General features: G+C 37.8%; 1 protein-coding gene across 1 annotated transcript in view; it reads right to left on the minus strand.

Moving 5' to 3' along the window:
* Positions 1-1065: 1065 nt before the first annotated feature.
* The window catches only part of CNGB3 (cyclic nucleotide gated channel subunit beta 3), a 67568-nt gene continuing 45807 nt past the window's right edge, over positions 1066-22826 (minus strand). The window contains exons 11-18 of the mRNA XM_040587136.1: positions 17737-17878; positions 15380-15539; positions 14861-14958; positions 13715-13798; positions 11535-11653; positions 6885-7031; positions 4165-4345; positions 1066-3007 (exon numbers count right to left, since the gene is read on the minus strand). Of these exons, the coding sequence (XP_040443070.1) occupies positions 2774-3007; positions 4165-4345; positions 6885-7031; positions 11535-11653; positions 13715-13798; positions 14861-14958; positions 15380-15539; positions 17737-17878 (1165 nt within the window). The 3' untranslated portion in view covers positions 1066-2773. The remainder of the gene's footprint in view (positions 3008-4164; positions 4346-6884; positions 7032-11534; positions 11654-13714; positions 13799-14860; positions 14959-15379; positions 15540-17736; positions 17879-22826) is intronic.

Here is a 22826-nt window from a genome sequence, read left to right on the forward strand (position 1 = left end):
TCAGATTTTCCAAAACTTTTTTTTTTGAAATAGCATCTACATTTTAAGTAAAGAGGCATTGAGATGTGGTTATTTTTAGTTTTCAAAGACACTGTCCTACTCCACTGTTCAGTTCCTTTACATTTAAGTGTAGTCAAGTCTGTAATGCTTTATTGAGAAACTCAGATATACTAGAGACAGTGCTGCAGTGGAGCGTAATACCATACAGAACCTGAGTGAACTTTGAGACTGGAAGTTGCATCATCTGAGTGCACTAGAGTAATTCACTTCACCAGTCAAGAATCCACAGAGTAGAATTAGTTCGTGAAGGGATTTAATACATCTTAGATCTTGACCTTTCTTGTGTCATTCCTTCTGATGAAAACCCTATAAATAGTTGCAACCTGGATTCCTGGACCCTTCCTGCCCACCCCTAAAAATGGAGGAATTTGAGGAAGGGGGAAATATTCCAACAAGAGAAAAGTAGAATGCCAGAGCAAACCTGATGGATGTTGCTTCTGTGAGGCCATGATCTTCTGCAAACATTGACACTTGTCTTTCATTTGGGTCTAAGGAACTTGAGAGCTGTGCAGAACTCGGTAATTCTGAAGACAGAACTGGCAGGCTTTCCTGCAATCCTGAGCTGTTAAGAGCTGTAGCAAAGCAGCAACTCATGGGATGCTCTGTTGCTGCAGTGTAACACTTGCTGCTGCAGTCTCAGCCCTTACTTTGTGGTATACGTCAGTGTGTGATGGATTACCTTAAATATCCCAACAATGAAAATGTTTGCAGTTACCTGGTAGCATTTGTGTAGGCAGAAGAGGGGTCGGATCTTCTGCAATGAGAGCGTGCTTTACTCAGTAATATAAAAATGTTAAAATATGGGAGTTTATGTGGTTCTTTTTTCCTCCCTTCCATAGTGTTTTGACAACTCAAAAAAAGGATGAAAACCATATATTGTAATGAATTCATAGATCATTATTATTTGTAGAAGACCTCATTTTTTAAGCAGTTCTGCAATATTTCTAGTTTTGAGATTGCATTGAGGCATTCCTGAATGTGCATGAGATGAATAATTATTTATGATGCATCTTATAATTTTCTACCTCTGATGTGACTTTTTTTTTTTTTTTACCTACCAAGTGACATACATGTAAAGGTGGTCCTACCCATGTAGCACTTGAACCTTGACCTCACTGCTAATGTGACATAACTTTCTTTTTAAAAGAGATTTGGCTTTTGGTCATGTCTGAGGATGTGTGGAATATACAGCATAAGGAATTCAGTCATCCAGCTTTTACTTGGGCAAGGTTCCCACTGATTCTGCCTAGGCTGCCAGTTTTGCCTATGATTAGAGAAGTTCAAAGTCTTTAAAGAATGCATAGCCTGCAGGATCGTATATAGCCTATAAAGTGAATGTTTAGTTTTGGCATGGTGCCTTCCTTGGTTGGCTGGTCAGCTGAGGAAGCCTGCCCTTGCGCTTTCTTGGCTTGGCCTTTGCATAATCGTTTTAGCTCCCAAAACTGTTCGTCCACTGGGGACTGCAAGTGGGTAGGGAGAGAGAGGACATGCAAAGCCACAGAAGAGAGAAAGGTAATTGAGAATTAATCTTCAAGCACAGCTTCAGCCTTTTGTTTAACATTGCATGCCTTTCTGTGATGAGCCAATGTTGAAGGCTGATGGTGTGGGAGCTCCTTATTAGGAAGCCATATCACTCTCGCCTGTGGCATCCATAAAGGATTTACTTCACAGGTATGATGTAGCTCAGCTCCAGTAAGGCACAGGGTTTGCTTTGCACCATCAGTCGAGGTCTGTGATGGAGGTGAACAACTGGAGCATTGGTTGGATCTACGTACCACAGAGCCAGTGTAACTCCTGCTTTTTGTAAAATAGCCCTTATTTTTGAAGTGGCCAGTTTAGATACCAAAATTCTTCAAAAAGTTAGCTAGTGTCAAGTGCTGCTCTTCAGACAGCATTATTAATGCCTAACCCTTGAGAAGATCAAGCATTTAAATCAGCAGCCCAGAGTTAAAGACTGTATCTAAGTCTTTGCCATGTTTATTCACCAGAGTGAAGGACAGCTGGAGCAGACACTCATGCTTTCAGAGGACTGACAATAATTCTGCAATCTGCTTCCCCCTTGTGGATTTTGTGATTTTATTTTTTGACAATGTTTTTGTTGTAGCCCCCTGTCCCAAGCTAAAACATCCCAACACACAGCCACAGTATCGCAGCTTTCTGCACTGAGCCACACTGATCACAAAAACACGTCACTGATTAAAAGTATAAGGGGAGGAGAGAGAAGGATCGAGAGAAACATAAGTACCCTCAGCAACAATAAGGCAGTAAGAAGAAAAAGAATAACTATGGGAAACCAGAAAAAAAGATAGAAAAGAACACATATGAATAGCAAGAGCAAGCTGAGCAAAAGGAACAGCAGTAACAAAGCAAGGATAAACAGCAGAGGAAAGAAGAGAAGCAGGAACAAGACAGAGTAAGACATGAGGGAGAGCATTGACCAGACAAGAAGCGAGTGGTCCTGAAATGCAGTTGCAGCTCTAGTTCCTATTGCACCAACAGTTCTCTCTTCGGGCTCAAGGGTAAGAGGTAAGTATATAAATAATTTTCCCCGTTGTGTCAGGAGAGGAGGGAGAGAAGACGACAAGCTGGGGTGGGTTTTTCTTGTGGGTAGTCTCTACTTTTTTTTCCTCTTCTGTACACAAAAGTGAAGTCACGCTTGCCCTCTGAATTCAGCAAGACAATAGATGGGGCCACAGCCCAAAGCACTGTCTATTTATTTTTTTTTCTCTTTAACTTCAACTTTAAGGATCTCTCCTTCTTCTGCTCTGGGGGATGGAGACATACTAATGATCAGAGACTCCTTACTGTTTTCTCTGCGCATAGCTGCAGGTTGAGGCTTAGCTTCTGCATTCGCCTCTTCGTTTTGTGCAGGGGGTGCAGATGAGGCCACGGGCTCCACAGGTTTCTTCTCCTCTTGTTCAGGCTTATTTGGTTTAGCTTGAGTTTCCTAGAAACAAGAAGTTAAATGTTTTCCAATGCTGCAGAAGAAATTCAAGAGGTAGTCCGATTCTGTATGTGTACTGGAAAGGCATAGCGTGGATACTGTGATTAATGATATGTAATATATATATGTCATACAGATTAATGGCAATATACGTAACTTTGTATTTAGATGCTGAAAATCAGTTTTAAATGAAAAATGCAATTTCAGAATCAGCACGTTAACAAAACTTATGAAAAGCTTGTGAATATTGATAGTATCTGCTTCTTATTAATACAGCAGGATGAAACAGGCACATTTTGGGGCACACAACCCTTCCTTAGGTCTTCCCTTCCTTTACTTGTAAAGAAAAAAATTGCATTATGTAAATCTTGACATACTGCCTGCCAGCGGCCCAGTTCCTTACCCAAGCCTATATGCTAATAAGTTCACAAATACACAATAAATTGAGCAACATTTCTACTCCAATCACAGTGCTGTAGTCATTTGTGTAAGCACAGTTCTTTGTTTAACTTAAAAAAATGAACAACGCAGCCAGTTCAGCTGTAAAGACTGAAAAGGATTCTGCTGCCTTTGGATAGGTACGTAGAACTGAGCAGGTTCTTACTAGCATTAACATTTCTCAGAACAGAGTATAATGAGGGAATTACTTTTCTTCAACTAAATTAATATTTTTTCATAAGTACAATATATTAGAGATTGAATCAGTTTTAGCTCTGTGGGCTACACTTTACGTTTTGTCTTCGGGATTTGTGACAGCCAGAGATCTGACTTTGAATTGGGAAGTTCACCATGTGCTTGAGTCAGCTGGGTCAGATTACTGTGTTAGAATATTTCTGTATTTACTGTTGTTTACATAGAATTAGAAAATCAGATATCCTTAGGGTCTTTGTAAAGTGCATTTTATCCTTACTTCCTTTGAGGATCTTTGTTTGCTTGCTTTTTTCCTTGCTTTTTCTTTGCAGAGTCCAGGTCCAGGAAGATTTGAGACAAATTTTAGAACTGGTGTTTACAGAGATTAGGTACAGTGATTATGTCTCAGCTACTGGGGGGTTTTGCTGTTGATTGCAGTAAGGCTACGTTTTCACCTACTCCATTTGCTCAAGCCCTCTCAATATCTTTCAGCACCTGGAATAATCTACTCTTATTTTCTGTGGCATTACCTGAATGTCTTCTTGTCTCTTCAGCTGCAGCAGCTTAGTAAGGCCTTCTTTTCCTTTTCCTCCCAGCATCGCTTTAAACAATTTTGGAGTTTCTGGTTTCTGCCCAAAGAGACCGGCCAAGCCCCGTGGTTGTTGCACTGCTGGTCCTGGAGCAGGTTTCCCCTTCTGTTTCAGCAGCACCCTGGGAACAGGAAGGAATGAGAACGCACAGCAATGCTGTGAAACCAAGCAAAGCTCCTGCAAAGCTAAAATGTCACATTCACAGATGAAGATCTGGCAGCTTTTCCAGCCAGTTTATTTTTTTGGTCCCAGGTACTGGGGCAAGAGAAAGCTGGAAAGGGTGAGGGGTTTGCCCTAGGCTCTGGTGGAGTTGGAGACTACTGTTGAAATTGGGAGTTGTTTACCTATATCCTGGGGAATAAACAAGTGCAGGCTCCAGTTAAGGTGTTGTAAAGCAGATGAGAGTTTGCTAAGGTGTGAAATAGCGTGGAGGGGGATGGGTGCCTGATACCTGAGGTGGCAGTCTCTTACCTGGCCTTCTGGATGCAAATCCAGAGGGTGTTTAGTGCTCAGCTGGGAGTCCAGCTGGTGCTTGTGGGAGTAATAGTTTACCAAACTTAACTCCCAGCACAGCTCATCTCTCATAGGTCAGGTTAGACAGCGGTACTTACTTTTGGTCTTCTTCAGTAGAAGACAACACCCTGAAGATACAAAAATTACTGCCAATCACACGGCAGACTACATTTTCACACCCTCCCATAGCTGTACTCATTTGCAGCCGTAACAAGAAGAAGTGAGAATGAACAATGAGGGTAAAGATTAGACGACAGCTCCGAGATAGACGGAACCAGAGAAAAGCAGAGTGCTGCCGTGCTTTCCGTTTCTGTTAGGTTACTGCACAGTTTTCAAGGCAGCTTTTCTGTCTCTGCAAAAGCTCTGACTTAAGGCTTTTTATGATCAAGGACTAGCTTTGCAGTCTGAAGTACAGTAAATCCCATAATACTATAATTTTCTCCAGTGCCCTGTACTTTGTAACTGTGAATTTCAGAAGTGAATATTTAACTTTTTTTTAAGTTTTATTGTCATAAACTTAAAAAGTATACCTCAGCAGCTTGCATGGGTTTATTAAGTACAGGCCATACAGTGAATATTAGGTAGGAGATAATAGAACAAATTTCTTGCTTGAATAAATCCTTTGAGTTTATTTCAAGGAGCCCTTTTTTAAAGGGAAGGCCAATGCGATTCCACAGACAACCTTAACATAAACCTTCCAGGGCAGAGCAACTGATAATTTGATTCCAAAACTGAACGTAACTACAAATCTCCTGTTGGTGCCTAGTTTTTCTAGAGACATAGCTGACCATACATAGAGCACAGGAATTTTGAAAGGATTAGTGGATGCCTAGACAGATGTGCAGAATACATGGCCGCCAGTGCAGGGCAGGTACTGCATATCTTTAAAATTAAACAGGATATCCTGTATCTACTCTGGTATCTAGGCAGCTTTGAGCTCAAATGGGTTTGCAGATATTAAGGGTGGATATTGAACTCTTGCAGTTGAGGCAGACTGTCTGGAACAAGCAGAATTTAATGGCTTGGGAGGATACGATCAGGGCGGGCAAGAAAGCAGGAGGTAGTGTGGGACAGAGTGACAGCAATAACAAGTAATGGTGGTGATACAACTTTAGAAAGAAGGTGGAGAAAAGTCAGGAAGGATAAATCGATCAGTGGATTTGTTCCACCTTTTTACTTGTTGCTGCTGGTTTTGAAAATCAGGCAGTGAGCCCATTCTGTGTCTAGGTTCCTTGTTCCTCAGGGATGTGATGATCTCAAGATACTGTCATTTGACAACCAGGGCTGTTGAAACATGCTGAATGCAACCATCTGCTAGCACTTCCACTAAACAAAATGTCACTGCGGTGCTATGTTTAGTCTTCTCTGGTGGAACTTCAAGTCTGGCAGCAACCTTCCAACCTTTGATAGCACTGCAAGGCAACAGCTGAGAACAATGAGAGTGCTGAAGTACACTAATAATGACAAACTGTTTTAAGTATTTGGACCTTTTACAAGGTAGAAGGGTACTAATTTTGTCATAGTTTTTATGACAAATCTGGCAATATTTTGCCCTTTTCAATCTGGGGAAATAGCGATCCTAGCAAGCAACAGCCAAAGCAAGATGAAAAGCAGCGTGGGTGTGAAATCCCATTTCGGAACCCTTTTGAACAAAATGCACACCTCTCTAATCTGTGTATGTCCATCTTGTTGGGCCTTACTTTATATTCCTAACTACTGCTGAAGGTTTTGGAAATGCGTACAAGTCTGTGGGTGCACTGAAGAATATCTCTGTAGAAATAATTGCGAGTGTTCAGTTGCGTCTTTGAAGACCTACTCCTTAACTGACATCTGTCCTGCAGTTTCTTTCTTGACTATGTCAGGAGTCCTGATATGCATCTGTATTTCCTGTTAGTTTTGTTACCTTAAGTACAACGAAGAAAACAACTGCATTCAGGACTTCATTCTACTTACTACATTTCCACCACCCTTGGAACACCTGCCAGAACCATGACTTTCACTAGATACTACCAGGCAAATCTGACCTCTAAATACAAATGTGTTTACATCTGTTACTCTTCCAAGAAAGGAATGTAAATCTGTCTAGAAGATACAACTGTCCATTCTGCGGCTAAATAATGTAATTAAAAAGCTGTTGTAGGACATACTTCGCTTTCTTCATGAGCAGTTTTTCTGAGTCAGGATAGTGCACCAGGATTTCATTGAGTGTTTTCTTGTCCAGAATGAAAAGGTTGGCAAAACCATGAGCCACCACGTCAGCAGTCCTTCGATTTCCTCCACCGGCAGCTAATAGGCTGGAATGAAAAGAAACATCGTCAGTCACATTATTACTTTCCCTAGTGAGGAATCATTTTGCTGGTGGTTCTCCATTAAAGTCGTTGTAAAGCTCACTTACATACCCAACTGTTTTACCTGATGTTCTGTAAAGGCCCTTTACAGCTGGGATTAGAAATGGCTTGCCTCTGGAAGGCAAATTGTCACTAGCAGTCAGGCATATGTAGATGCTAAGGACTGTGAGAAGTCTTGCTAGATAGAGACGTTGCTCTCAAGGGACACCCACTGCAAGGACTGCATTTGTTTTAGTCCTCATGTGAACTTGACATTTCCTCAATTTTATTGTTGAAAACTATTTCATCGGAAATAGAGCAGCACAAGTCAATTGTTACTGAAAGAGTTATTTACAATGAATTAGTGATTCTCCAAGTATTTTTGATTTCCTGAGTGAATAACTTCTGTGGGACTCTGGCTTTCAGTTTTCTCACATACCACATCTCACGTTTGAATGTTGGCAAGTTGAATGATATGGATTAGGAAGGCCTTTCAGGCTGACAGTAACAAATGTGTCTGCCAGAAACAGAAGGATGTTTTGTTTTGAAAGTAAAGCATTAGACCAGTTTAGCAAGTGGCAGTTGGCCATAGAAAAAACATCCACATAAAAATTAGATGTAGAAATAAAAAATTGAATTCTTTGTCTTGCATTAAGCAAATGAAATGAGACTTTACTTCTCAGCTGTGGTGATAAGCAAGAGGTTGCATTTTGCTCTTAGTACTAAAATTGCTTTATCACTGTATTCAAGGAGATCTACTCTAAAATTTGTCCCGTAAAGATTTCCCAGTGAGTTAATATTTTTAGAGAATACTTATTAATCTCTAAATTTACAATTTATTAATAAATGATAGTCTGGACCCCATAAAACATTAATTAATACTTATCTAAAATATTAATCAATGATATATAAATATTGGTTTTAATATTAAATACATTTACACAACATTTATAAATATTAGCTCATACAGGTAATGTATTATATTTGTTTAATAAAGGATACCATGAGGCCTCTGCAACTGTGTGTACAAGGCTATTTACAAACACACACACAGAGTTTTTTTCTGCAACCCAAGACAGCAATCAATATATGAACTCAAGCTGAAAATGCAGCATGTTGTCGTCTTTTTAAAAAATTCTGTACAATTCCTCAGATAGAATAAAACTGTTTGCACAATAAGAAAAGCAGCTAAAGAAAATGGCAAACAGCTTTTGAGTTCTGATGAATCACTTCTCAACAAGTCATTGCACAATCATTTTCAGGCTTTCCTGACATAAAGCTCATTTTATCGAGGCAGACTAGGACTAAAGAGATCAGCTTTTTCATTATGGTGAATATGTGAGGTGAATTTTACTCTTAAGGCACTTCTCGCTCGAACAGAATCATCTTTGACTAAGGACAGCATTATGGATTTCATCATTGAATCTATTTTGGCTAGTGTGCTAAGAGTTACATGATCAAATTTTTAAAAATTATTTAAATTTGCCTTGCAATGGTTCTTGACAATGTAATATCTGTATTAACAGAGAAATTTGCTTTTTTTACCTTGCATTTTTTACTCCAGTTGTTAGCCTGAAATGCTGTAATATGAGATGATACCTTTTGAATAATTATGCTAGCAAATTTAATTTCGAGGTATAAAGTGAAGACTGTTTATCTGGTGGTTTGGTGGTGTTTTTTGGTTTTTTCTCAGTAGCTGTCTCTATGGGAAACTGCTATTCATTGAAATTAGCAAACCGATCAAGGGAATGATGTGTATCAGTTGTTGTGGCATCTCAGCTCAGCACCTATGTGCATATGGAGAGAAGTGGTAAGTCAGGAAAGGGAAATAGGTCTGGATCTTGCTTCTGAGCACGATGTCAAACACCAAAGGGCAGCAGCTGCCACTTCATGGGAAATCCTGGGCCAAAGTGGAAAACTTAATCTTTCACAAATCTAAATACTCCCTGTAGGTTTGATTTTTTTTAAATTAAAGTTAAAGTTACAAAACAGCTGAAAGGCTAAAGCTGAGACCAAACATTTAGCGATCTTCCCATTAAACATTTACATAGAATGGAGAAATGTTTTCATTTTTCCAGAATTACCATTTTCCAATAGGAAATAGTTCTAGTGAAATATCGGTAAATGGATGAATGAGGACATCTGGCTTAAAGTGTGAATTTCTCTGGGCTAATGAAGTGTTGTGTTATAGCTGAATTTCTCTCAATTGTCTGTGCAGACAGGCTCTCATTAAGGCAGCAATCTGTTTGCCTCTGATTCCGAGATTATTTTGCTTCCCCAAACTGATATTATCTATACAGGAAAGTAGGAAATGAGGGTAAGATGTTAATTGGAAGGCAACTCCTATTACTTAATGTGTTTCTGTAATAATTTTAAAGGATGAAATTGGCAAAGGACTTGTTTGAACATTAGTCTTGCATTGGCCTTCTAGTATAATTCAGGGAAATCTTCTGAAATAAACATTTCTTTGTTTTCTTCAACTCGTTTGCTCTGAGAGACTTCTTAAGCATCATTTACATGCATTTTGAACAAAGTGAGATTAAATAACAAGTGTCTTATCGATCATGTAGTTAAACCACTCAGAATGAAGCTGACATGTTTCTTTAAACAAATCTTGAATGAGAAATCAGAAGGAAATTAGTCTGATATCAGATGATAACCATGCTATGAATACTGAGGGGAAAACTTGGATGTGATAAATGAAGCAATATTTCATCCATTAAAGAATATTTTTTTTCATTTGCTTCTGCTATACAGTATTCAGAAGACCTTGACAAAACTTATATAGAAAGATGCTATACAAACTCATTATTTTTTAACACTTTGCCACAAGGAAGAGGATAAATCTCTACCAGTAACACTTAGTGCTTCATGTCTTTGCTTTTCTTCAATTTTGAGATGTCTGCCAGCTGCTGTGTCTTTTCTCCTTGAGTTTATCAACTGCCTGACATTTATATGCAAATTACATGTGCCTGAATGGGTATGCTGCCACAGTAGGTCGATGATGAATAAAACAAGACTAGAAGTGTAGGATTGTAGCATTGCTGAGGGATTTACTGGCCATATTTGCAATTATATAAAAAGTAACGTACTGGGAAATGGATCTTTAAAGGCTATTGTGTAGTTCTCATGTGGAAACAAGTGCTCACCTGCTAGATCAAAAGTCTGAAAATCCCTTCCATGTTTTAAAAACAATTATTATAATTTCTCAGTTTAAAAAATAAAGTTCTTGTTCCAAATACAAGACTAATAAATAATTGAAAAGTATGTGTGTGTTACCTATCTGGGCTGCTGTAGCTTTTTATTTTATCTGTTCTTACTGAAGACCAGCACATTCTCAGCCTTTACACATAACTTGCAATACAATACAGCATTTTGTTTTGGGGCTTTGCTCAGGTATTACATTGTCACACAGAGAAATACCTTTCAAATAACCTTCCCTCAAAGAGCTGATACGATTTCACTTTCCCACTCAGTGAAAAAGGTGTGTATCTATGGGATATTTCAGGTGTTTTCCACTTGAGGGCTGAGCAAGTTCTGTACGCACAGCACTGGATAAACGTGAATGTTTCCCCTACTATAAAGGGAGACACAAGCAGAAGATAAATGTAAACCTGGCACGCAGCTGATAACTGCTTTTCAAAAGGCAGATTAAAGCTACCAGCAAGAGGATTAACAATAACAGGAAGGCAGCTGGAAGAAATCAAGGATCCAGTTTATCACATGCAGCAGCACATGTATTTTATTACTTTTCCTCCGGCCAACCTCAGCAGGGGATGCAGTGCCTAAAATGTAGCACTTGGTTGGCTAATTAGGGAACACGGCACATAAGAGTTAATGGATTTTGCATAGCAGCCACGTGGAGAAAATAGAAAACATTTGTAGTCACCAGAGAAAAATTTTCTCCTCCAGATACACTCAGACCCAAAAATCTGGTCTGTCAGACTTTTTCTTGTTTTCTATGCTCTTAAAAAAATATGTTTTTGAAATGTAGGTAGCTGATTTTTGGCAACTTAATCCCTACTTCAGCTCATAAATGAACTGGTTTTATTTGCAATTTTAGATTTTTTTAATCTCTTTTTTTGGGAATTAATCATTTTTACCATCTGCTATGTAAAAGCACCTAGTCTTACTATCCAGGCAATAAAATGCATTTGGTCTTGCTGTATTGCAGATGTCAGAACATGAAGATGCGATAAATCTTTTAAATGCTGAAGGAGATATTTGTCTGTATATCCCTGTGTACATTGCCTAAAACACCAGTCTCAGACCTTGCCAGATTAGTCTCTGATGCTTCCCCTTAGATTTTCCTTCGCTTACCTGCATCTTCTTGCTCAGTGTTCTCTTGGTTGATCCTACCCACTTTCTAGCCTTCCCATGGTAGCTGTCATGCTTACCATAGAACAGTTAAACAACCATTAATTATTTGACCAGTTCTAAAGAGAGTGTTAAAAATAGCAGTGGACCTACCTGATCTCCCCAAATACAGCTCCCGCTCTTAGTGTAACCAGGACTTTTTTACCATCAGGGCCTCCAAGGACTTGAACTTCACCCTGTTTGATGATATACATCTCTCTGCCAATCTCTCCCTGGGCACACAAACACATAAAGATACCATGTTTTAGCAGGGCAGTGTTATTTTTGTTAGAATAATCTGACAGGCTCTTCTTCCACCTTCTCATAAACAGGTTTACTGGTATTATGGAGAAATAAATATTTGTGCTACTTGTCCTTGCACTAAGCACAAGCACAAGGGCTGACTTTGGCAGTTCTGATTGTGATGTGGGACAGTATTTGAACAGGAGTAAGATCATCTAGGCCATCTTGGAAAAAGAAGATTAGATAGTAATCAGGATTGTAGCAATCATTTCCACCAACTGGGGGAAACTAAAGTACTGCAGTAGTATATTTAATAATAGAGAAGTATGAAAAATCCTATGCTTCATGGTCTAAAAAGCTTCACTTTTTACACTATTATGTCTAATTATCACTTACCTAATATAAAAGGAAAATAAAACTAAACGATCATTCAAAACTTTGTCAAATTCTATGTTATTACTGGATGGTTAAGAGATTATTGGTTTATTTATTGTCCTGCACATGATCTACTAGGATTCAAGGGTGTGACATCAGTATATACAATAAAGCAGGCAAACTGGAGTAATCTAATGGACTTTACAAACATGATCATAAAAGCCCTCACAACATCTCAGTAAGGCAGGCAAATAACTATTTTTTCAAGCAGCAATTTAATTTTAAAATTGAAAAGGCAACAACAAAGCTGGAACTGAAAATGTAGGGCTTGCACTTCCTATCCCTGCACTTGCTCCTCCAAGCCTACATGCAGAGCCTCCTCCGTACAGTATGATGAGGCCAACATACATCCAAGGAGGAGGGAGTTTGAACAGAGTTTTGTTCTTTACTATGTGTTACAGCATTAATAGCATATATTATGGTTGTTGGTTACATAGCAGAACTGTACAAGTGAAAGGTCTTTTAGCTCTGAATCAAGCCGGAATAAATTGATACTTCAACTTCTCATAATCCATCCTAGTTAGGAACTGTTTGCATCTGACTGAAGTATCAAAACCTTGTAACTGTTGTTTATTATCTCCTGTTGTAGTAAGAGTCCCAGCCACAGTCTAAGATGTTTTTGTGCTGTGCATTGTACAAGCAAGTACACCAAACTACTCTTCCACCCTTCCTAGCCAACAGTAATTCTGTGATTGGTCTTTCAAGGGACATACCTGATCCTTCAGTCATTCACAAATGTTTAACTTCTTACACTGGAGTCAGTAGGACTACCTCAGCATTCAGGAAGAGGATCACATGCCTAACTCTTGGAGGGAACAGGACCTTAAGGAATATGCTGGACCAGGGCCACTAATGACAAGTTAAGGGGTTCTAACGCTCACTTCCGAGTGTGGGTCACTTGCCAGAACAGTAACAGTACTGATACTTCATCCCCCTCCATGCTTCAATTACATCCTGCGCTGCATATGAGTATGTTTACATGCCTTCTGAACAGAGACTTGGGCTCGCTTGATCAGAAGCTGAGCTATCTACCTGTGTTACTATAAGGCCATGTATGTTTCAGCCAAAATGCTAAGAGAAGACAGATGTCTCTGCTAAGGGACGGTGTGACGGCGTTCAGCTGGAATTCTGGAAATGGCTCAGAGCTGTGAGTGAAGGCAGAGCAAGATCATACCCTGCTGTAAGAAGCAGTGTATTTTCTACGTCCTTGGGTAATTCCACTTAAGAGTTGCTGAACACACAAATGAAGTACATGCAAAGCATCTTAAATTGAGACCTGTAGGCTATGTTTGTATGTATGTGTGTATAAAAACAATTAAGCTTGCTCCATTTTAAATACTAAAACTTCATGCTGTATCATTAGATAAGCGATATTTCCATTAAATACTTTCCCATATTGCTGTAATTTTACGTTTGATAATGTAAGTAATAAAATCCATATTGTCTTGTTCTAGGTTGAAATTTGAGAGCACATTTGTATTATTACACAGAGTACCTACTTTTATGCTAATTCACTCAGGATTAGTTTTTTCTTAAGGACACTGTTGACTGTTATCTGGACTTGTTTTCTAAAAGACATACTATAATTATTATTTGAAAGAGACAACAATGCTCACCTTTTTGCAGACAAAGTCACCAGGTAAATACACAATGGATTTCAACCTTAACAGCATGTCATATATCATCTGTGTATCACATCCCTGTGAAAATAGAATTGATTGCTCTATTAGTTCAGTAGCACAAGTGACTTCTAGTACTTACACTGGGGAGCAAAACCCAACAATACATGAATCATCCAGGAATTCATAAGTGGAGTGCAAACTGAGAATATAAGGTTCAGCTTTTTAGAGCAGAGAGAAGACTGAAAGAATTGTTATTTTAGATACTTATAAGGTTCTCTTCTTTTTTTACGAAGTAAGCTTCTGTACATCTAAATTTGCTGTGGAAGCTCAGCTCAGTTAGTGACATGTTCAGAGCTTTATGGGTCTTCTATGCTAAATTTTTTACTGATCCAGGTTAAAAAAGCAGATCAAGATCCTGTCAAATGTTGGTATGAACCTATGAATTCCATGTCTTCAGCAAGTGTGCCAGAAACCATGCAGCTAGGTAATGTTTATACAGAAATATCATGTGATTTCTTGCAATTATCCTAACAAACAAATTAGCGTTAAGGTAACTGTATGTCAAGTCTACTTCTAAAAATGCAATGTCTCCTCATATTTCATGTCAGAAATCCAGCCTTAAAGGTACCACATTTAAATTGTATCTCTGGAAAACTACCATTATAATAAAGAGAAAGCTCCTTTGCACAAAAGTTACTAAAAAAGTAGCATTCAGTACACGAAAGTTATGTTGCTAGAGCATATAACATTTGGGATCTCTCAGGCAGACCTAGGCAATATACAGCGAGGTGGACTGTGTTAAAAATTACATTCTTTTGTGTCTGACTCTTGAAATTAGTTATTCTCCAAAATCACTTACAGCCTGACCATAACATCAGCTTTAGTATGTTGATATAACAGGACTGTGCTTTAATCTCATTTGATTTTTTATTTTTTTTTAAATCTCTGCTTTGCCACAAAATATTCAAAGGCAGGCACTTGGCTTTGTCCTGGCATGTCTCCGTTAACTGAGATATTTCTTAGACCTATTTTGCCTTCCATATTAATAAACATGTTCTTAAGTGCTGCAAGATGCAAATAAACAAGGATTCTGTGTCAGGAGTACCACACATTTCTACATTCTCCTGTAAAACTACTTGCTTTGAATAAGTCAACTTTATTGACGATGGCAAAGTTCACATCAATTGCAATGGCTAGTTGCATTTTGGCTGGCATCTGCTCCAGTAATTCTGATTCATCTGTAAAAAAAAAAAAAAAAAAAAAAAAAAAAAAAAGAGTAAACTCAGTTAGTTAGAAAATATAAAGGAAGAATGTCCATAAAAATGAGCATTGTAGTAGAAAAATAGCTTAATGGAGCTATTCCAGCACTCGTGAGTTCAAATGAGGAAGCTGCTAGTATGCTTTTACTAAGATACTGTCTTTTAAGTTACATATCTTGTCTGAAGTTATAACCAGAACATTACATAAATGAATAGAATTTGTGAAGTAGTGTCATATTGCTTTGTAGGTTTTTTTTCTTTTCTAAAGTAAATTGAAAAGCCTCCTCTCACTTCCTGCATGCAATTCAGAAAAGGAGAAATGTGAATTTCACCTTGTATCTGTAACTATGGAACCACTCTCAATTGGAGTTGCTACGTAACTGGAATTGGAAAGCCTTACCCAGCATTCCCTGAGAGTCCCATGTGTATTCGTACCAGGTTCGAACACGATTTTGGACCAGTTTTGGAATAGAATAAGTGTTCATATAGGAGACAGTGTTGTCCATACAGGAACGGTAGTAGTTCTGTCCTGCTGTAGCTGCTCCAATTACATCTCTCATCTGCAAGCATCAGTTGTTGTTACTACACATTTCAGCAAAAATAGCCTTGATTTGAATATCTTGTCAACAACATATAGAAAGAATAAAACACTTGTTTGCAAAATCACTGATTAATTATACATTCAGCTGCATGTTTTGAGTAAGTGCTTCATCTGCTTTTTCAGAAGCATTACAAATTTAATCTAATTGTGTTGAACAGTCTATGATTTTAAAGGAATCATTTGCAGGTTTTAGCCTATTCTTCTCATGTTTCTGGACATTGATGAAAAAAATATATATAATGCTTTTCTTAAAAATCCATAATAAAGCTACTCTGCATTTGGTGTGTAATACAAGTTAGAAATGAAGCAAACTGGGCTGATTTTCTCCAATAACATCAGCGGCCACCCCCAGAATTAAGATCCTGCCACTGTTAAATTAGTTAAGATAATCTAGATCAGTCCTAGAAATGCACTTTGAGTTGAATGGTTACCTTGAAGTTTTTAGTGCATTCCATGAATTTGACATATTACACAAATGTAATTTAGTTTTTACAAAGGATGAGTTAATGTTCATAGATCTTCTTCAAAAGCATAACTGCATAGACGTGCTTTTAGTAGAATGGCTTCATATTGCAGTGGCCAAGGATTAGTGAGCCGGTGGGCTGAGTTCTGCTTTTTATTACAGAAATGCAAATGACTGCAATATGAATAACAATTTTTAGGCAAGTGTTCTAAACCAGGAATAACTCAGTAATTTTGAGACCTCTTTCTAAACAGGAATTATAACAAACTCCAATGAAGCTGTTTGTGTGTTAAGATTTAAGGTTTGAGTCTGCAGATGACTATACTGGTTACAAAAACTAATCTGCAGAATCTTCATGGGGCATGGTTCTGTCATCAACAATTATATCAGTTTAGGAAAAACTGATAAATATGCAAACTCTGAAATTTAATCCAATATACTTGAATTCAATAGGTACTTTATATGAATTATCTTGGTTTATTTCTGGTAATTCTTGTTTGTGGATAAATTTTAAATCCTATAGGCAAGAGTCTGTTTCGTGGTGATTATCTTTTGTTGCACTTATAAACAGCAAGAGACACATGCAATTTTTAACTGTTTGATATGAACTTTTCAAATGCTGTATGCAAAATTAAATTTCAGTTTTCACCTTTTTTTTTTTAATTATTTCTTACAATAACAGATGTACAAATCAAAAAGTGTGGAATGATTTCTACAGAAATCCGATAAGACATTCTCACACAGGAACCATAGCATCTGTTTTTCTGTAGGTAAGGTATTATAAAAGCTATGGATCTAAAGCCTAAGTTTAATAGTTATAAGCCAGAAATATTTTAGTTATATTCATCTGGAAGTGTAACTGATTTGCTGTGCTATAGGCTTTTTTTCCCCTTCTGCCAAATGAGAACCAAAAGAAATAGAAAACAGTTTATTTTCAGGTTAACAAATGTATTGTTGTTTACGGAAGAGAGTAGAATTCTAGTTTGACAAAAATAATGGGATTCCCATTAACAGTATTCCATTGGCAGTAGTTGCAAGTGTGACATTCAATAATTTGTACATATTCATATCATACCTACAATTATAATTTTTATATCAGATTTAACAGTATAATGTGAATGTCAAGGAGCTGTCTCCTTGGCTGTAAGGAAGAAAAAAGGAATTATACATAGGTTCAGGAATCACCCCTGTACTGCAGAGTCTGGCTTTAAATCATCATGTGTGCAAAAGGGCTACAAAACTGGGAACTGATTAATCACATAGAATCCTTTAGGCTGGAAAAGACCTTTAAGATCATGGAGTCCAGTCATTAACCCAGGACTGCCAAGTCCACCACTAAACCATATCCCTAAGCACTGCATCTACATATCTTTTAAATACCTCCAGAGATGATGACTCTACCACCTCCCAGGGTAGCCTGTTCTCATGCTTGACCACCCTTTCAGTGAAGAAATTTTTCCTAATATCCAGTCTAAATCTCCCCTGGGACAACCTGAGGACATTTCCTGTTGTTACTTGGGAGAAGACACCAACACCCATCTCACTATTTGTCAGAATAAGTATGGATGACAGTTAGAGGGACATTCAGATGGAAGCTAAACTTTTCCCCAGAACTAAACTCCATTAAATTGAATATATTATTGCTACATTACAGTAATTTGGACATATCTAGTTATTGGTTTTTTTTATGTACCTGACCAATTAAGCTGGAGAAGACAAAGACACCCAAGAAAAAATTCAGCAGTTGAAAAATTATCTCAAAGAGAGTTTGTGGTTCTGGAAGGCCACCGATGGTGATCAAAGTACGAACCGCCCAGTAGTAACACCTCAGATACCTGTGGATACAGACAGAATTTTTGTTATTGACTGTAGGTACTTATGTGGTTGGAGTTAAACATATACCTGCCTGAGCTGGGCCTTTCAGTGATGCTTTTCAGTTTAAAAGACCTTCAGCATTTTTTATAAAGGGTTATGATTTTTACAAGCGATACAGTTATGTAAATCATATTGAGCTGAATGTTCTCATTGACAGCAAAATAAGAATATATGGGAAATGCAGAGGTTACTTACTGTTCTCCGGTAACTCTGCAGCATTACAGAAGACTTGTGTAACAAATTGCCAAGGTGATCATTACAGTGTTAGAATGCTACCAGTGAAGATGACCTGATGTTAAAAGCAGTTTAAAAGTGTTAAGAGACTCCCCAGAGTTTATCCGTAGCATACTAGATGCACACACATCTGAACATCTCTTTCTAGGCTTCATTTGATGACAGCAGTGTGAAGCCTTATGGTGGGCACAAGAAATGCAGTTCCTTTGTTCTTGTGTTCATTCATTTTCCTGCCCCTTTAACCACATCGGTCTTCCTCCCACTCTGCCTCTGAGCACCCTTCATTGGCTTTGCCTCCTAGGTTGCATCAAAGTTACATGTTTCCACAAGCTGTCTGCCAATCCAGCTTCTCCAAACCACTTCACTTATTCAGCACTGAAAGGTTGACTCCTGCATTAACTTCTCCTAGCGGCTGGAGTCCACTACGCCTTCTGTCACCTCAAAAAACACTTTCTTGCCTTCTTCACTACTTTCCCTCACATCTAGGAAGAGCTGTATGTCAGTGGCTACAAAACCGCCTTGGTAATGCACTTCAAGGCTTTCCTCAGAACTCTCTTCATCCAGAAACCAAATCTAGCAGTGAGCAATGGTCAGGCACTAAGACTCTGCTTCAGCATGTGGCTTATATTGACTCCTTCACAGTACCCGTCTGCTGCCTGTCACCTCTCATGCCTGAAGTGTGCACTCCTTGGACAAAAATTTTTTTGGTCTGTTTGTACAACCCTCTTGTATAGCCTTATGCGTGACAGAGCCTGTTGCATTCAAGTGGTGTGTTTCTATTAGTATGGTAATGCAAGTTTATGAAAACAACAAAGGACCTAGGACATGGACAGATTTAATTTATTGTTGTTATTATTATTATTATCATAGTCATACTAACTCTCTTATTTATATATATATGTGTGTGTGTATCTATATATGTAAAGTGCCTTGATATCTCTAAGATTCTGTTTTAAATTTCTTTCTAGAACATGGCACCATTAGTAATGCAGCATCCCCCATACTGTGCAGTGGGGATTAATTAATTCAAATCACTGTTGTGAATGTGCTATCATTTCCTTCTTTTCTGAGCTAACAAGTAATTGGTTTAGGAATAATTTTAAAAGCCTCCTATTAGAATTTGACTTCCTAAGTCTATGTACAATCAGACTTCAGCTTCACTAATGATTTGGAGTGGAAGTTTGTTTTTCTTATTTGTACAATGATAGAAATGTACAATTTCTATTTCATCTATGTCTGTTGCTTCTGAAGCAACAAAGATGCCTTCTGTTTGTTGAATTTTATTGATTTTATTAAAACAAACAAACAAACAAACAAAACCCCAAACACAGAAGAAATACTTGTGGAGATGTTTGTTTTGAAATAGACAGGCTTTCATTCATCTTCTCATGCTGACCCTGGATCTGAGACCACCTGAACTGTTTATGGACCTTAAGTATACATTTCAGTTTGGTGGCCTCCACTTTGAACTCCTCCTTTATTAAGATATGAACTCCACTGCTATTAATAAATGCTCCATATAATAATACAATTAGAGGGTCAGTTTTGTGCAAATATGAGAAAATAAATTTGCAATAACAAACAATTCCAATGAATGTTTTTGTTTGAATCACTCAAAAATGTTTCCAAGTCTTCCACCTAAAATGTCAGGCTTTACCAAGCAATTGATTTTTCATTACAAAGTCACTTTTTTCTTGGTTGCAGATTAATGGAATGCAGTAACAATGATCACTTTTACCATAGTTCTCTAGTTTTAGATCTTAACAGCTAGAACTGGCTGTTTTTCTTCAGTCTTTAAGTCAAAAAATTCATTGCATATCTGCCATCGTATCATTTTTTCCTTGGTAAGGATGCAAAATGAACAGCTGGATTACACCACTATAATATTTTCACTTGAGTTAAAAAAAAAAAAAAATCATCACCTATTCATGCTTCTAGCAAAGTGCCTAGGTGGCAACTTTCTCTTAGACTTCTGTAGCATAAATATATAGTAAGAAACAGCCTCAGGTCTGCATTGGAAGAATTGCAGATTTAAGCATAAAATGATGTCTCTAGCTTGTTTTAGGGGAATTATCATATAAAGCATATTAATATCTTATTCATTTGCCATAACTGAGAATGCTGTAGTGCTTGAAACATGTATGATCTATTAATGTAAAAGTAAAGAAATTAACATTACTTTTGTGCTAGTTACTATAGGAAACAAAAATAATTAGCCAATTATTTTTATTTTTAATAATTTTATTTTAAAATATTTATTTATTTTTAAATAAATATTTAAATAAAAATAATGTGTTTTTTTAAAAAATAATTAGCCAACAAAAAAAAGCCCTCACCCCAATGGCCTTGGGTGCCAAGCTTGCTAAGTCCGCCATGACAGATCATACAATCTTTGTTCTGGGAATGTTTAAAAAGAATGAAAGCAGCTCCTCAAAGGAATTTAGGGGTCACATTCTTCTTTGCAGTGTTGTGTATCCAAAATGTGACAGACTTTTGTTCAGATCTGCTCACCCCTTTCTGAAGTTCTAGTTAATAGAGGATATTATTCTGTAATTTTACTTCAAAAGAAATTTTCTACCGACAAAGTCACACAATATCACTATCTCTTAGGCACAGGTTTGTATTTTCTCAATTTACAATTTTTATTGTTTGTATTTTAATCTGAAATGAAAGTTATACAGTTGAAGTATAAAACAGGTTTTTCCCTAAGAAGGGGAGAAATGAGATTGTAAATTTTAAGGAAAGCCAGAAAAAACAGACTCCTATTTCAACAGTACTAGCAGCTCTGCTTCCTACTAGCTAGTGTCTGGAAACCATCATTGCTTACCATACAGCTTACTAGCCTGCTATAAAATAACTGTTGAAGCAAACAACATGAGACAAGAAAGGGTTTTTCTCTCTTCACAACATAGACAGTATGTTTACCCTTCAGGCAATCAGACTACTAGATTTTGCCCTAAAATAGGTCCTAGGTATGAAAACATTCAGAAACACTGTGAATAAGATACCTTCTAATATTATGCCAGTAGAGATACCTCTTTCATAAAAGTCCATTTCAGAATATGCTACACTTCTTACATGGTTTTGGTTAATACAGGTAAATCAAATCTTTGTGCATGTGGCTTTCAGTCTGAGATGGTATTCACACATTCATTTCAGCCCAGGGAAGCATTATTTCAGGGCTATCACATTCCGCTCCTCAGATTACAATCAGGATGGGTTTAAGCAGAGTGAAGAAGTGGCCTTTCTAACCTGGTTCTCTAATGACCTCCTTCTTGGCACCTCATTTTCTTGTGTGATCTATTCATCAGGTGGCTGTAGGTATGATGAACTCAGACAGAATGGTGTAAAGTACAAAGCTTTTATTTTAAAAGTACGGCTGCAAGTAGCAGGTCTGAAAGCGTTAGGTCTGACGTGAGTTTGGCTGTGCATTTGCAGGTTGTCTGGAGGCACAAAACTGCTTCTGTATCGCAAGCCCTGCGGCTGTGACACATCAGACCTATTGCAATTGCAATGTATAGCTGATACCCTCGAGACACCTTTTAAGATCTGCCAGTCTTAACTGTGCATTGGGCAACACATACCAAAGGGGTAGAGCTGCTCTACATGCATACAGTGACCATTATCTGGGACTTCAAGGGATCTGCTAAGTCTGTGCCCAGAGCAGGAAGGCAGCAAGCTATAGAGAAACATTATCAGGATGCAAATAGGCATCTTGATTAATAACTATGCTAAAGAATTTTGCAGACTACTTATGGATGACTTGCAAACAGCAAAAAAAAAATATATATATCATGAGCAAAGTGGAATGTTTCGTTTTGCCTAAATTTAATGCTGACCTGGGAGGCTTGCATGAGAATTTCAGATTCCTAGTTTTAATTCTCCATATGGGGAGTGATGAAAGAGACAGATATTTCTGTGGGACAATTCAGAATAATGATATTACATTCCTGCCTTGAATCCCTTTCTGGAAGATTTGTCCATTTTCCTCAGGAATTAGGGAGACCAATCTTTTACTTAGGTAGTTAAAATAGATTGTAAATAAACACATGTAGTTCACTTAGCTATAATTAAGAGACCTTTTCAATATCCTGCTGCCATGGTTACATGGGTGCTACAGTATGGTGTTGCATCAGGGATGCTATCCTTCTGCATTAGGAGAGACTGAGGTCTGTCTGCCTAATCATACCAAGCTCATAAGTGCAGTTTTAATGCTGGGAACATCTTGTGTGGCTAATTTTGGTGCATTGCAGGGGGGTAAAGTTGACTGCTTTTTGCACTTCAGGTCAAAGGCTTTGACTGAAGGCTGCCAGGCAAAAGACTTCAAATCTTCTTGGAGTGGCACTAACACTTTACATTCTGGATACAAGCTGGAAAAGAATACAGCTAGCAGAAATTTGCAAAAAGCACTACTTTGATAATTTTACTTGTGGTTTGAGTGCTGTGTACAGCTGTTAGTTATAAAGTGAAGTTCACCAGTTAGTATGCCTGATCAGGAATATATCTATATATCTAAAATCAAATTGATAAGGGTACTGTTGTCTGTGTATTCTTGTTAGCTTGGAAAGGAAGAAAAAGTACTCCTACAAGTGCTAACATTTTTAAGAACTGTATTTGGCCATAATTAGCAACATTTTATGGACACAGCAGGGATTCTACATAAAACATTCATGC

This window comes from Falco naumanni, chromosome 3 (assembly GCF_017639655.2).
Source record: "Falco naumanni isolate bFalNau1 chromosome 3, bFalNau1.pat, whole genome shotgun sequence".
Lineage (NCBI taxonomy): Eukaryota > Metazoa > Chordata > Aves > Falconiformes > Falconidae > Falco > Falco naumanni.